The following is a 15,600-nucleotide window of genomic DNA, read 5'->3' as shown; positions in this document are numbered from 1 at the left end:
TTTTTTCATTTATATACAGTAACATAGGACAGGAGGTCAATTAAATTTGTGATAATGGATTAACGGCTAAAGGAATGTTTGGGGAAATCTTTTTTTTTTTTTTTGGTTCATATGAGCCATTTAGGGCGGGGATGAGAATTGATCTCAGGATCACCTGGAATCGGGAGGAAAGCTCTTACCAACTGAGCTACCCCTCACTCTCAATGTTTGTGGAAATCTTTGATATTAAGTTAAATACTTTTAGTTTTGATAATTTTGATTCTATGATCTTTATTAATTTTCTTGTATTTCAATCACAAATTTAGATATACTGCATGATTTTAATTACGTGTATCATTTTTTAGTTTCCTACTTTTACGTGTCATTTATGATTTGAGAATTTTTCAAAATTGGTTACTGCTTTATATATATAGTTCATTTTTAATTACAATTACTAATAGGTAACACCCCGCTCATTAATTACAAGTATGATAAATACCCTCACAGATTAATTAAAATCAATACATTGTAATTTCTCCATGTAATGGGAGTTTCACTCTATCTATTGGGATTTGGGAATATTGTGATATATATGTATGCATCATGCATGACAAATTTGGCAAGTTACTAGGTTTTAGGAGAGTTGTATTTGGTTTTCGTGGTCTAATTATCAACCAAGGCTGGACTCTATTGATAAGATACATATCTTAGACCCTAAAGGTCAATCTAGGCCGGTTTAAATCTTACCAAATAAGGAAACTTGAAGGTGGGATTCTCTTACCTTACCCACCACCTTTTAGTATTTGGTCCACATTACAAAAACCGGATCAAATAAACCACAAGGGTTGAGATATGGTCAAAGTCCTCCTTTCCTTAACTTAGAAAGAAAAGTTTGCCAAACTCTTCCATTAAAAAAAAGGTGTGTGGTATATTATTTCTCTAAAATTAACATTATTGATTTCATGTAGGTACGTTTTACGTACAATTTACAACATCTCTTTCTAATCCTAGCTAATGGATTGATTAGGAATTTACAAACCTTCATTTTGTACCAATAAATTAAAAATAGCAAGTCCATCATTGTAAATTTTGACCTTTCAAAACGTTGGTGGTTAAAAACCAACCATTGTAAACCTCTTATTACAATCATTCCATGACCTAATAAAAAAACATAAATTTTATAAATAGATAATTTGATAGATGTTTCGGGTGAAAACAATGGGACCTTGCCGAAGGTCCGCTGAAACGGAGAAGGCTGGATTCGGTCCAAGTTATGTTGGGCCGAAGGTTTCCTGCACAGTAAACACACGTAAACTAGCCTCGGGGGTGTTGCCGAGGAAGGCCCCTCCGATGCTAAAGTCAGTACAATATGTAAGAAGAGGACACTATGCAAGAGAGTTTGTTGCTTGAGGCTTTAATGGAATATATCAGAATATATGAATGAACATATGAATGAACCTATCAATGAACATATCAATGAACATATGAATGTATCAATATTGATGGCTTTTATACCTCATCATACATGGAGAGGTTAGGCCTTAGCCTAATTGGCTTGCTTTGTGGGCTGACCTTTGACTTTAGCACAATTGGAGAGTTGAACCTTGACCTTGGGCTTTTAATTGGATCATTTAATATCTAGGCCCAATTGGACTAAATTGGACCCAAACAACTTGCCCCCCAGACCCGATTTGGAAGGATGACGGGTCGGGTTTGATTTAATTCAGAAAAGGAGGGAAGTAAATGATTTAATTAATCCAAAAATTTGAATTTAAACCGTAATTAATGAGATAACAACGGTTAAGGCGGATGATTGTGGAAGTTGGACGGATAATGGGCAGTTTAATCACAAGATCATGTGTTTAACGGTTACTTAGTGGAGTATTTAAGAGAAATTAAAACGCAGACTCCTCGTATCCCATTCCTGGAGATATAAACAGAGGCGCGTCATCTCTCCTCACTTATTCACCAACACAAACCCAGAATTCTCGAGAGAGAAACCAAGAACCCGCATCAAAACTTCGCAAATTCCCCGAGCATTAAGCTTAGAAACTGAGACTTGCCACTACGAACTCGTAAATCGGCAACTTTCGCTTCAGATTAAGGTAAATTCCTTTGATTTCAGTTTATTTTTCTTCGAATTCGAACTCCTTCCCCTTTTCTTTCGACTTTTTTCTTCGAAATAATCAATGGCAAGAGGAGTTAGAGGTAGAGCCCGTGCTCCAAGAAGAGCAAGGCCGATTCCCGATCCTAGGAACAGGATTGGGACCTGGAATGGACAAAGGCCAGAGTCTGACCCTGCTGAAGGGATTAGGGCGACTCCCCTTTCCTCGGCTCCTCCTCAGAGAACGGAGGAGCCGAGCGCTTCTGGACGGGATGATGAAGTTCCCGCTGTCCTTTGGGATATCCTCCCCGGGTTTTCAGAATGGGAGAATGCCGAAGTTGCTTCGGCCATGATAAAGAACCGCCCCTACCCATGGTGGGTGGAGAATGCCGATCAATATCGATTTGCCGAGCAAATTGAGTTGCATTACGGCATTTTTGAAGCTGATGGGTATTGGTGCCGAATGCCCTCGGCATCCGATAGAATCCATCGTCCACCCCCGGGGTATGTGGGGGTGTACACAAGACAGCTTCAGTACGGGCTGAGGTTCCCTTTGGACGTATTCGTCCGAGACTTGCTGATCCATTACAACATCTCTCTATGTCAGTTAACTCCCACCAGCATCCGAAGGGTGATGACATACTTATGGGTCTGCAAGTTCTTCAAGTATGTGCCGAACCTGCACTGCTTCAAAAAGCTCCATCGGCTAGTGCCAAATATTCAAAGTGGGCACGGAAGCCATGGTTCTGGGTGGTACCGGATTGAGTCCCGGCCCCAATACCTAACCATGTGGCCAAACGACTCTTCAGACAAGGACTGGAGAGGTCAATGGATTTGGGTTAGGGCACCCACAGATCCGGGCCACCCTTGCGTCTTCAGCGCTCCCCGGTACCTCGCTGAGCCTGATCCCGAAATGGGAAGTCTAGGTCCCCCCGCAGATAACGAGGCGGATCTGAACCTTGATCAGCAACATATCTTCGGCAAGCTGCCGAACCGGGGGGCAGTGGCCGAATGCAGCATATCCCGGAGACTTGGCTCCCCGATACGCATTACGTTTTCCAAGAGAACATGCTAGCAGCTGTTGGCCTCAGCCGAAAGTTTAAGGATGGTAAGCTTCTTCGGTTGGGGCCGAGGCTTTTTAACTATCTCTTTTTCTTCTCTCGCTTCGCTTTTTTATGCTGTGCCAACCTATCTGAACTAACCTTTCCCCTTTCCTTTTTCAGAGCGGGACGAGACCAACGTTGGCATTAACTACGCTCGTCTTGGTGTCAACCGAGAACGAGTTGTAACTGAACGGGCCCCGTCTATCACTGAGCCGAGGCATAGGGAAGTTCATCTAGACTCTTCCCACTTCCAAATTGAGGCTGTTGCTCTGTATCAGAGGCAGAAGCCTTGGTGGAAGAAGAGAGACCCCTGGTTTCAGCTGCTGGACGAAGAAGCTGAAGCTGCCCGTACAGCCGAAGAGGTTGCACGGGTTCTCGAAGCTTGCGAAGGAGGAGAAGGGTCCTCCAGAGCTGCTGAAGCAGAAGCTGCAGCTAGAGCAGCTGAAGAAGACGAGACTTTGCTGAAGACCTCGGTGAGCTTTCAGACTTAACTTTGTCTTTCTTTTTTCTTTTCTTTTTTTTTTTTTTTTTTTTTACTCACATTCTTCCTCCCCCCTGTCTGTTACAGTCTGAAGAGAGTAACAGACATAGAGAAGGGAAAGCTCCTGTTCGTCCCGAAGACCAAATACAAGGAGAGTCTTCAGACTCAGATATGGACGAGCAGCCCCTTCTGAAAAGGCGCCGAAGGATGGCCATCATCGGCCCTCATGACTTTCAGCGGAGGCCGATGACCATCGGCGTTGCAATAAGGGAACCCGAGGAAGGCAATGGATCGCCGAGGGTTCCCCGGCCACCACCCCAATCACCTCAAAAGACCCCTCCGCCACCTCCTGAGATGGAGGTGGATCAGAGAACTCCCGAATCTAAGGGAGCGGTCCAAGAAGAAATTAAGGAGAGTGCTGCTGAGCACGAAAACAAGGATGCCGTGATGTCCAGTGCTGAGGGCTTCACGGCAGACATCGCAAGAGAGGTTGAGGCTTTCGTCCTCACCCCTGAAGAAGAGGAGGTCATAGTAATTGACTCCTCTGAGAAGGATGATGCTGAGCCATCCAAAGCTAATCAAGCTTCATCGTCATCCTTCCCTTCCTTCCAGACTCTGCAATCTGGAGAAATGGGTTTCTCGGCCCCCCGAATTCCAATCCCAGACCACATCTGGGACCTCATATGGGGTCAGAACCGAGAAGGAGCTGCAGCCTACTTCGGCGATTTTGCTGGCATGTCCGAAGTAGATAGGGCAAGGATCTGGTCGCTGAAGGCCACTGCTGGGATGGGCGAATCCAGCAGATCAGTTCCTGACCCAGCCAGGTCTAACCAACTGCTGATGATGCAGGTAATTTTCCTTGTCTTCATTTCTTCTGAATTTCAGCTCTATTTTTATTATTATAAATATATATTTTTTTTTATTTATTATTTTTTTTTTTGTCTTCATGCTTTCAGTTCGTGCACAATCAGACTCTCACTGTAGAGCTGATAGATACCCTACAAGATAGGGTAGACGCTGCTGTGCACGACAAGAAGGTAGCTGAAGAGGAATTAAAGCTTGCTAAGCTGAAGCAAGCAGCAGCTGAAGAGAAGCAGCAGAAGGGTGAGGAGTACGAGAAAAGAGCTGCTGAAGCCCTCAAAACCTTCTGCGACGCTATGGAGAAGGAAGTTTTTCCCCCACTGATGGAAGGGGAAAAATTCCTCCAGGAGCATATGGGAGTGGACGTCTCCAAATTCAAGGCTGCTGTTGAGAGCCGTATTCAGGAAGGAGCTGCTGCACAAGCTGAAGTGCAGCAACGTCTAGAAGCTCTTGAAGCCAGCCGAATGGCTGCTGAAGAGCTGCTCCAGGCCAAAGATGTCCAACTCTCAGAGGCTGCTGCTGCTGCCGAAGCTCAGAGAGATAAACTCCATGAGGCTGAGGATCAACTGATGACCAAAAAAGTTGAAGTGGCCCAGGCTCAGACAAAGGCTTCCCAAGTTCAGCAGGAGCTGAATGAGCTGAAAGGTTCCTCCTCCAAGCTCGCTGATGAGCTGAAGAAATCCAAGGAAGACTTGGAGGAGACCCAGAAGAAGCTGGCTGATGCTGAGGCTCTACTCAAAGTCCGTGTCTATACCCAAGAGGAATATGAGATGGGTTTCAGAAACGGGTTCAGAGTATGCCGAAGAGTCTGCCTTCATGCTGAACCGAAGCTGGACTGGTCTAAATGTGCTGAATGGGTCCAGAATCCCGAAGACCCTCATATGAAGTATGCAACTCCAGTCGAAGCTGAAATTCTTAAGGCTGAGGAAGCCGAAGAGGAAGCTGAGAGAATGGAGTTGGAAGCTGAACAGAGGGAAAGGGAGGCTCGGCAGAGTGCAAAGCCCGCTTCTTCTGCTGCTGGGGCTGAGGCCACCATGGGGCTCAACGCTGATCAGTCTGATCCTCAGGCTGAAGCATAGGAACTCGGGCAGTCGTCTTCAGAATCTTGCGGTTCATCATGCGCTTAACTTTAGACTTGCCGCTTTCTGAATTTTTTGCCTTGTTTTTTTGCTTCAGCTTGCCTTGTCGTACAACAGTTTATTTTTTTTGCTTATGTACGTATTTCGGCAGCTGTTATTTTCCGCTTGTGGGCGGCTGCCGATACAGTTTAATTGAACTTGTAGCTCAATTTCTGAGCATGAATTATTAATCTGATGCTCTTTTCTTCAGTTGCTTTGTTTTTGAATGCTTTACTGTTTCTGTTTCTTCAATTCTGCCGAACATACTTCAATTCTGCCGAACATACTTGCACTGAGAGTGCTTCTTGCCCCCCCCCCCAGAAATTGAAGTATGACTTCAGCTGAATAAGCAATTTCTTCACTTCTTCAAAATGGGTATCCGAAACACAGGGCCAACTGAAGGCAATGCTTCTGGGATACAAGTCTTACTGAAGATTGACTTCATCTGAAAGTTGGATATCCGAAACACAGGGCCAACTGAAGGCAATGCTTCGGATATTAGCTTTCTGGGATACAAGGCTCAGTTAAGGCAATATCCCAGAATTGTCCATGGACTCATGTCTTTGGAGAACAAGTCTTACTGAAGTTTGACTTCAGCTGAAAGACCAGTGTTCTTTAAAAAGACGAGTTTTGTCAGCAATCTGAAACCCAGTTACCCGAAGGCGAAGGTTTCAGACGAGGCTGAATAAAAAACCCTTAAAGAGTAGATAGAACAAAGAAAATTTTGAAAGGATAAAAAGTTGTAAACATTTATATAAATGGCGGCTCCAAGGCCTTTCAAAATGTACTTACAAAGATTGTTCTGCCCCGAAGGGTTTACACATGGTATTTTTTCAGTACATCAGCGTTCCAGTGATTTTTCAACTCAGTTCCATCCAACTGCCGAAGTCGGTATGTCCCTGGCTGAAGCTCATCATAAATTTCATAAGGTCCTTCCCATGCAGCTGAGAGTTTCCCATGGATTCGGCCTTTCTGAACTGCAGCAGCATTCCGAAGGACAAGGTCTCCAATTTTGAGAGGCCTTGCATGGACCCTTCGGTTATAAAACTTGCTGATTCTCTGCCTATAGGCGGCCATTCTGTCTCGGGCTGAGTCTCTTACTTCGTCGAGGAAATCGAGAGATTCCCTCATCAGTCGCTCATTCTCAGCCGAGAAGTGGTGCACTCGAAGGCTCTCAGAGCCAATTTCCACTGGAAGGACTGCTTCGGCACCATACACCAGTTCAAAAGGTGAGTGGCCTGTTGCCTCTTTTTCAGTTGTCCGAAGGGACCAAAGGGTTCCAGGGAGCTCCTCCAGCCACTTGGACTTTTGATCTTCCACCCTCTTCTTGAGGGCATTTAGGATCTGTTTATTTGCAGCTTCGGCTTGTCCGTTATTTTGCGGGTGGCATACCGCTGAATATGCCAGTTTGATGCCGAACTGATCTGTATACCGCTTCAGCGGCAAGTTATCGAATTGCCTCCCATGATCGAAGACAAATACTCTCGGGATGCCAAATCGAGTGATGATATTCTGCCAGATAAATTTTCTGACAGTTTGCTCTGTAATATTCGAGGCTGCTTCGGCCTCGATCCATTTACTGAAGTAGTCGACACCAACTATCAGCCATTTTTTCTGGTACACAGCCTCTGGAAATGGTCCCAGTATATCCAGTCCCCATTGGGCAAACGGGAGTGGATTAAGGATCGGCTGAAGATCCCTTGCTGGCTGATGGATAACTGGAGCGTATTTTTGACATTTTTCGCATTTCCGAACCAGCTCCTTAGCATCTGCGATCATGGTGGGCCAGTAATATCCGGCCCTCAATGCCTTGTGGGCTAAGGTTCTTCCCCCAATGTGGTTCCCACAGAAGCCGAGGTGAATCTCCCGTAGGATATAATCTGCATCTGTTGGTCCCACGCATTTCAGCAACGGGGCTGAGAAGGACTTTTTCAGAAGTTCCCCCCTGAAGACAATGAACCTAGAGCTGGTTCTCTTCATCTTGGAGGCCAAAGCTTTATCTTCAGGAGTTTCTCCCCGAAGCTTGAAAGCTAGGATGGGGTCCATCCAACTTGGCTCTGGGTCAGCGCAGCACACTTCAGGTGCTTCGTCGACACTTCTCTCTCGACGCACTTCTACATATACAGATCTGTTCAGCTCGGTAAAAGATGAACTAGCAAGTTTGGAGAGTGCATCGGCTTGAGTATTCTGACCCCTTGGGATCAGCTGAACCTCAAAAGTTTTCAGCTCTGCAATGACTGACTTGATCTTGGCAAGATAAGCTATCATGGAGGGCTCTTTGGCCTCGTAGCTGCCACTGATCTGATATGCAACTAGCTGAGAGTCTGTTTTTAAGCAGACATGATCGGCTTCCAGGGAGATGCATAATTCTAGGCCGGCGATTGCTGCCTCATACTCGGCTTCATTGTTCGAGGCCTTAAAAGAAAACTTTAGTGCATACTCAAAGGATTTGCCTTCGGGAGAAGTTATCACTACTCCTGCCCCTGAACCGTTTTCGGTGGAAGATCCATCCGTAAACACGGTCCAAACTTTCTTTTCACTGTCTAGCGCTTCTTGGTATGAGCATTCGGCCAGGAAATCCGCTAGAGCTTGAGCCTTAATGGCAGCCCTCGGACGGTAGCTGATGCTGAATTCGGTGAGCTCAAAAGCCCACTTGGCTAGCCTACCAGATTTTTCAACCTTGCCGAGAACTTTTTCCAACGGCTGATCAGTTAAGACCACTATCTGATGGCAATCAAAATAGGGCCTCAGCTTCCGAGCAGCTACTACTACTGCGAAAGCAACTTTCTCGAGTAGTGGATAGCGAGTCTCAGCATCCGTCAGTGTATGACTGACGAAGTAGATCGGTTGCTGACTTTTACTCTCTTCCTTCAGCAATACTGCGCTGATAGTGGCAGGGCTAACGGCCACATATAGGTATAAAGTTTCTCCTTTAGCTGGGCTAGCCAGCGTTGGGAGTTCAGCCAGATGCTCCCGAAGCTGTTTAAAGGCGTCTTTTTGCTCTTCCTCCCAAACGAGCTCTTTTGTTTTCGGGAGTTTCAGGGCTTTGAAGAAAGGTAACCCCTTATCCGAAGCTCTGGAAATGAACCTCGAGAGGGCTGCCATTCTTCCGGTGAGCCGCTGAACATCCCGCTTCGTTTTCGGCTCAGGAAGGTCGAGTGCCGCTTTGACTTTAGAGGGATTGGCATCAATCCCCCTTTTGCTGACCATGAACCCAAGGAATTTCCCTGACTTCACGCCGAAGACACACTTCTTTGGATTCAGCTTCATTTGATGCTTTCTCAAGGTGGCGAAAGTTTCTGCCAGGTCCTTTACATGGTCCTCTAGTTTTTTGCTTTTGACGATCGAATCGTCAACATAGACTTCCATGTTTCGGCCCTTTTGATCGGCGAAAACTTGATCCACCAGCCTTTGATAGGTTGCCCCCGCATTTTTCAATCCGAAGGGCATCATTTTGTAATTGTACACCCCAGCGTTCGTGACGAATGCTGTCTTTGCTCGATCGTCGGGGTGCATAAAGATCTGATGATACCCCGAGAATGCGTCCATGAAACTAAGCAAGGCATGGCCACTTGTCGAATCGACTAGCTGATCGATCCTCGGCAAGGGATAGAAATCCTTTGGACAAGCCTTATTTAGGTCCGTGAAGTCAACGCACATCCTCCAGGTACCATTGGGCTTCTGAACCATCACCACATTTGCCAGCCATTCTGGATATTGGCAAGGTTCGATGAATCCTGCCTCCAATAATTTTTTGACCTCGGCTGCGATGTCTCGGTTCTTATTGGCGGAGTAATTCCGCTTCTTTTGCTTAACTGGTCGACACGTCGGGTCAACATTAAGCTTATGGGAGATGAGGTCTGAACTTATCCCGGGCATATCAGCTGCCGAGAAAGCAAACACATCTCTGTTGTCCCGAAGGAGCTGAATAAGTTCACAACGGGTGTTCGGATCAAGGTCCATCCCGATTGTTACGCATTTCTCACCGTCTCCTTCGGCCAACTCAACTGTTTCAGTCTGTTGGTCCAGTATCCATTGCTCGAATGGTGAACTGGCGGGTAGCATAACGGCCTTGCCCTTGTTCCTGACCGAAGGGACCGCGCTCCGCCCTCTTAGAGAGGTAGGAGTGGTTTTCGTCCCTAGCTAGGAAGTCTGGGCCTCGGCCGCAGGGAACGAGAGGCGACTGTGCACGCTCGGTTCCTTGCCGCCGAGTCGGTCGAGGACTCTTCGGCGAACAGTCTCAGGTTGTTCTCGGTGAGTAGATTCTGGCCGAGAAGCTGAGCTGCTGCTCTTATGCGCTTTTGGTCTTGAGGATGAGGATCCTTTTAAAAATTGAGGGTTCTTTTTCCTCTGTTTTTCATTTTTCCAGGAATCCTCCTCCCACTCTTCCAGTTCCCGGAAGGAAGGAAGCTTCCCACCATCATGGTCTAACTTCCTCCGCTGATGCCGGGTATGCGGAGGAGTTCGATCACGAGGTGGTGGCATATTTTGTGCCCTCATCGCCTCCATGAGTACTGTCAGCGCTCTTGCCACCTCTTCCGAGCTGGGCCCCGTCAAAGGGGTCCTCGGCCGAGTGTGGGAATGAGGGCGCGCAGCCGATGGTTGGCTTTGGGACACTGAATGTGTCCTATGATCGGACTCACCCCTGCTAGACCGAGAGTGACTCGGCCTATAATGAGAGTCATGAATTACGGGAGATAGGGAATCCTCCTTGTATGATCCTCCCCCCGAGCCGGCACCCTTGGGAGAGTTCCGGTCCGGCGAGGGTGATGGTGTAGGGGTTTTAGGCTTTTCGCCCGCTCCTTGACGGAGGCTTTTGCTCTTGCGGTTCTTAGCCATTGCTGCTAAGATAATTGCAAGATGATCTTGGTTAGGAATTTGGCTTAAAGATTTTTGAAAGTCTTCCCCACAGACGGCGCCAAATTGTTTTGGGTGAAAACAATGGGACCTTGCCGAAGGTCCGCTGAAATGGAGAAGGCTGGATTCGGTCCAAGTTATGTTGGGCCGAAGGTTTCCTGCACAGTAAACACACGTAAACTAGCCTCGGGGGTGTTGCCGAGGAAGGCCCCTCCGATGCTAAAGTCAGTACAATATGTAAGAAGAGGACACTATGCAAGAGAGTTTGTTGCTTGAGGCTTTAATGGAATATATCAGAATATATGAATGAACATATGAATGAACCTATCAATGAACATATCAATGAACATATGAATGTATCAATATTGATGGCTTTTATACCTCATCATACATGGAGAGGTTGGGCCTTAGCCCAATTGGCTTGCTTTGTGGGCTGACCTTTGACTTTAGCACAATTGGAGAGTTGAACCTTGACCTTGGGCTTTTAATTGGATCATTTAATATCTAGGCCCAATTGGACTAAATTGGACCCAAACAATAGATAATGGTTCCATAAAATAATTTTCAAAGATTAAGTTGAGAAAATACAAACTTACTTGAATCTCACTCTCTAATTTCGTTACCAAAGAAGAAAATGAAGCCAATAATCGCGATGTATCTAGGTTTGATTATCAGCATGGTGCTGTTAACAAATAGCCATTTCCTTCCAAATACACAATTAGAGGCTAATAATGCAAATTACATTAATATAGATCCATGTAAAAGCGCGAATCCACCTCCGGACTGCCAGGCAGACCCAAACGCAAAGCTAAACGATAGCCAGGCTAACCCGTACATGCGTGGTTGCTCGGCAATTAATGGGTGCAAAAGGGGCAACTGATCGATCGAGCTAGCTACATTACTCGCCATTGAAAGGCGCTGCCTAGCTAAGCTTTATAACAAAACCAGTGAGATAATGAACGTACTACTATATGTGTTTTGAAATAATGAAATTTTGATGAATCAAAACATGCATGTGTATGACGACCTTGCGTGTGTACGTCCTCTTAAGCATGACCTTTTGATTTAAATTTGCAAATATTATAGTGTATTCTCACTGTCCCAGTTTATTAGATATGTTTGTCGATACACATGTTTGAACATCAATATCTTTTATTATATACTTATATAAGCTATAAAAAAAATTATATTAAGAAACTATATATTAAAATAGACTCAACAACATCTTACATGATTACATTGACTTTCATATAATGGCTAAAAAAGATGGTCAAAGTGAGATGTGAGAATAGTGCAAAAAGTCAAAACGTTGCGACTAATTTGAGACGGAGGGAGTATCAATTTAATTTGTGGTATTGCCACTCTGCAAAATTATATTACACTTGTATACAGTATTTACCGACCTAGGGTTTTGTATTTATACCATTTGGTCAATTATCTCAATTATGAATGATTTGATCGTGTTTTACTTTTATTGGTTTTATTTAGTTGCAACACCTCCAAATATTGCACTATTTAGTGATTCATACTTCGTATTAAAAATAAATAAATAAATAAATTTGTGGAAATCAACTTAATATATATTTTCAAACTAAAAAAAAAAAGGTTAAGTTAGAAATCAAATCAAATAAAAAAAATTCAGATCAAATTATATGATGTGAATTGAAAATAGCCAAAGTATGAAGCAAATTTTAAATTTTATTTAGAAGAAAACTAGCACAAATAAAAAAAGGACAGATATACAAGCGAATTAATGTAGAAGGTAAGACTTGTAGACTATTCAAAAAAAAAAAAAAAAAAAAAAAGACTTGTACAAGTATTTCAAAGCTGTTGTAAAACACGCCCAATATAATGCTCCATATATGGAGTACTCATGTTTGTGTGGGTCGTTACGGATAAAGTCGGGTTTCGGATCACAATAATTTGCCCATTTTGGTTAAATATACACTTTACGGGTCGAGTCGTTTTCTAATTGATACTCAGCTCAATCAACCCATCATACTACCTGCTTGCCAAGCTGCCACAGATTCAAATTCAGTAGTTGCCGAATTCGAATGAATGGGAAGTGAGAGAATTCATGATTCGAATTTCCAGCTATGAATTTGACGAATCATCAATCGGAATGTACAAACCCTAATATTAGAAATGATGATGATGACGATTCAGGTAAATGATTTATTATGAATTATTCATGTTTCTCACAAGAATCATGTTTTCCTGTTTTGTGAATTTTTGCTGGAATTTGATTAATCTCCATTGATAAAACTAAGAGTTTATTGATTATTACAATTTGTGGAGTAATTTAGATGATTATTCTGGAATTCGACCACAAAACTAAGTATTTTAGATAAATTTCTGGAAATTTGTTGAGTAATTTAGATAAATGTTCATAAAACCGAGTATATTAGATAAATTCTGGTTAAACGTGAAGTAATTTTGATGGATTTTCTAGTAATTTAACCACAAAACTCAGTTAAGATTAGATTTTTGGTAATTTGTGGAGTAGTTTAAATGAAATTTGTGGTTATTTTATCACAATCTGATTGAGATTTTTATAGATGAAGTGAAAGTAAGATGTTGGGATCAAAGAGAAGCAGAACCAGGGGAACCTCGTTGTGTGATTTGTGGCCGGTATGGGGAGTACATTTGTGATGAGACAGATGATGATGTTTGCAGCTTGGAATGTAAGAAGAACCTTCTGGAAAGGATTGCCAAGGCAAAGTTGCCCTCCACTCTTCCTGTGCCAAATCCAATACGATTGCCTGTTGCTGATGAGTGCATCTATGTTAAAGGTTCGGGGTCCGAAAATGGGCTGAGCTCTTGTGGTCTGTCTGATAAACAGACTACAGTGCTGAGAGAAAGACTTGATGTTTCTGTTAAGTGTGGCTCTGTCCCTCCACCTGTTTTGTCATTTTCGTCGTGTAATCTTCCGGTGAAGTTACTTCAGAACATTGAATCTGTTGGGTATGAAGTCCCGACACCGGTACAAATGCAAGCGATACCTGCTGCATTGGATGGCAGTAGCCTTCTTGTTTCTGCTGAGACAGGTTCTGGGAAAACTGCATCGTATTTGATTCCAATTATTGCTAGTTGTGTGAATTCTTCATGTGATCGGTTGACTGAGAAGAAGCCGTTGGCAATGGTTCTTACTCCGACTAGGGAGCTGTGTGTACAAGTTGAGGAAGAAGCAAAGCTGCTTGGACAAGGTTTGCCTTTTAAGACTGCACTTGTGATTGGTGGTGATGCTATGGCCGGTCAGGTTTACCGCATTCAACAAGGTGTTGAACTGATTGTAGGAACACCGGGAAGGCTGATTGATCTGCTTACTAAGCATGATATGGAACTGGATAGTATATCTATCTTCGTGGTTGATGAAGTAGACTGTATGCTTCAGAGAGGCTTCCGTGATCAGGTTATGGAGCTCTTTAGGGCTCTTTCATGCCCCCAGGTTCTGATGTTTTCTGCTACAATGTCTGCTGAAGTTGAGAAGACGGCACACTCAATGGCAAAGGCCTTGGCGATTGTCTTTGTTGGAAAGCCAAATAAGCCAAACGTTGCTGTAAAGCAGATAGCTATATGGGTGGAATCAAAACACAAAAAGCAAAAGCTTTTTGACATATTGATGAGCAAGCAGCATTTCAGGCCCCCAGTGGTTGTATTTGTGGCTTCAAGGCTGGGTGCAGATCTCTTAGCTGAGGCAATCAGCGTTACGACTAAGATCAAAGCTCTCTCCATCCATGGGGAGAAATCCATGAGTGAAAGGAGAAAGATTATAAGAAGTTTTCTAATGGGTGAGGTATCTGTGCTAGTAGCAACTGGGTTATTGGGCCGTGGGGTGGATCTCGTGAGTGTGAGGCAGGTCATAGTGTTTGACTTGCCAAATTCAATCAAGGAGTATGTCCACTTGATAGGCAGGGCCTCGCGACACGGAGGGGAAGGGAATGCATTTGTGTTCATAAATGAGGAAAACAAGAAATTGTTCCCAGAAATTGTTGATGTGTTGAAATCAGCTGGAACTGTTGTCCCAAGGGAGCTTGCCAATTCAAAGTACACAGCGTGTCCTGTTTCCATTAGCATGAACCAAAAGAAAAGGAAACATGGTGGTTGAAATATCCATATTTGGTCTTACACTGTATGTTCCAAAGGTCTTATTTGGCAACATTCAATGATCTTGGTGGCTGAGATAAATAGTTGTCCATCGCCTGGCCAGAGGTACATCAATGTGGTACTCTAAAATTTGGGAGTTCCAGAAATGCAATGTTGCAATGAAGATACTGCAAGTATGGCTTCTACCTTTGAGCTCCAGTACTCAATTTGACGTACTCCATATTATAGAAGTCATTTCCCCTTTGGGGTGCATGCCATTAGGCTATTCTTTGTGAAATCTGAGATTCGAAGCTGATTGTGGCGAACCAGGGAGACAAAGTTGATGATTGCTGGTCAAGCATCTGCCTTTCACTCTTTCCTGGAGTGGGTCAAGATGGAGATGCAGCGCATAAATGCCACTGCTTTGTTAGACTTTAATTATACGGAGTAATTTTTATCAGGGCTGTTGTGACTTGTGAGCCTCAAAATCAATGGATTTTTTTATGTGAGTGCTATGTATCAGTAAGATGGTCTGTAGACAATTTTGGATGTGAATTGCAAGGCTTGATGGGTCCCTAACAGCCATTGATAATACTTGAAGAAGATGTTAGTGCTTCATAAATCATTTAGGTGTCCAAAGAATTGCTGCTTTGAAGTTCGATGAAGAATCCTTAAATGGAAGCAATCTTCATCGTCATCAACCTTGTGGTTTCCGGTAGCTATCAGCAGATTTGAATGTTGGCAAGAAATTTGTAGTTGATTTCTTTCTGTTAGTTTTGAGAGCTTATGTCTTTTTGTCTAGTTTCAGCTATTTGCTTGGTCATGGGCTCATGGCAATGTAGGTAATGTTAAGATTGTTTAACTAACATTTAATGCCTTGAGCTATCATTGACACAGCGACCTTAGACCATACCCTCCTGCTAGTTATGTTTATAAAGAGAGCATGATATTGCTGGTGCTTGCAACAGCTACCACATACTACTAGTCTATTATATCTGTAATATTCGGAAC

The 15,600-nt window shown here is 43.9% G+C and overlaps 1 protein-coding gene across 1 annotated transcript; it reads left to right on the top strand.

Annotated features, from left to right (window-relative positions):
• The first annotated feature begins 12,327 nt into the window (after nucleotides 1–12,327).
• LOC110687798 (DEAD-box ATP-dependent RNA helicase 41-like) lies at nucleotides 12,328–15,499 on the top strand. The gene is made up of 2 exons (XM_021864438.1): nucleotides 12,328–12,669; nucleotides 13,062–15,499. Exons 1-2 carry the CDS (start codon nucleotides 12,600–12,602, stop codon nucleotides 14,609–14,611), a joined length of 1,620 nt encoding a protein of 539 aa, XP_021720130.1. The 5' UTR covers nucleotides 12,328–12,599; the 3' UTR covers nucleotides 14,612–15,499.
• Nucleotides 15,500–15,600: the final 101 nt, after the last annotated feature.

Source organism: Chenopodium quinoa, unplaced genomic scaffold (genome assembly GCF_001683475.1).
Source record: "Chenopodium quinoa cultivar QQ74 unplaced genomic scaffold, ASM168347v1, whole genome shotgun sequence".
Taxonomy (NCBI): Eukaryota; Viridiplantae; Streptophyta; class Magnoliopsida; order Caryophyllales; family Amaranthaceae; genus Chenopodium; species Chenopodium quinoa.
The sequence above is the reverse complement of the archived record's forward strand: the minus strand, read 5'-3'. Positions and strand labels throughout refer to the sequence as shown.

Bases quoted from the DNA above. Each gene is read 5' to 3' on its own strand.
- LOC110687798 (XM_021864438.1), top strand. From the start codon at position 12,600: ATGAATTTGACGAATCATCAATCGGAATGTACAAACCCTAATATTAGA. The intron at 12,670-13,061 runs GTAAATGATTTA...AGATTTTTATAG, and splicing joins TGATGATGATGACGATTCAG to ATGAAGTGAAAGTAAGATGT.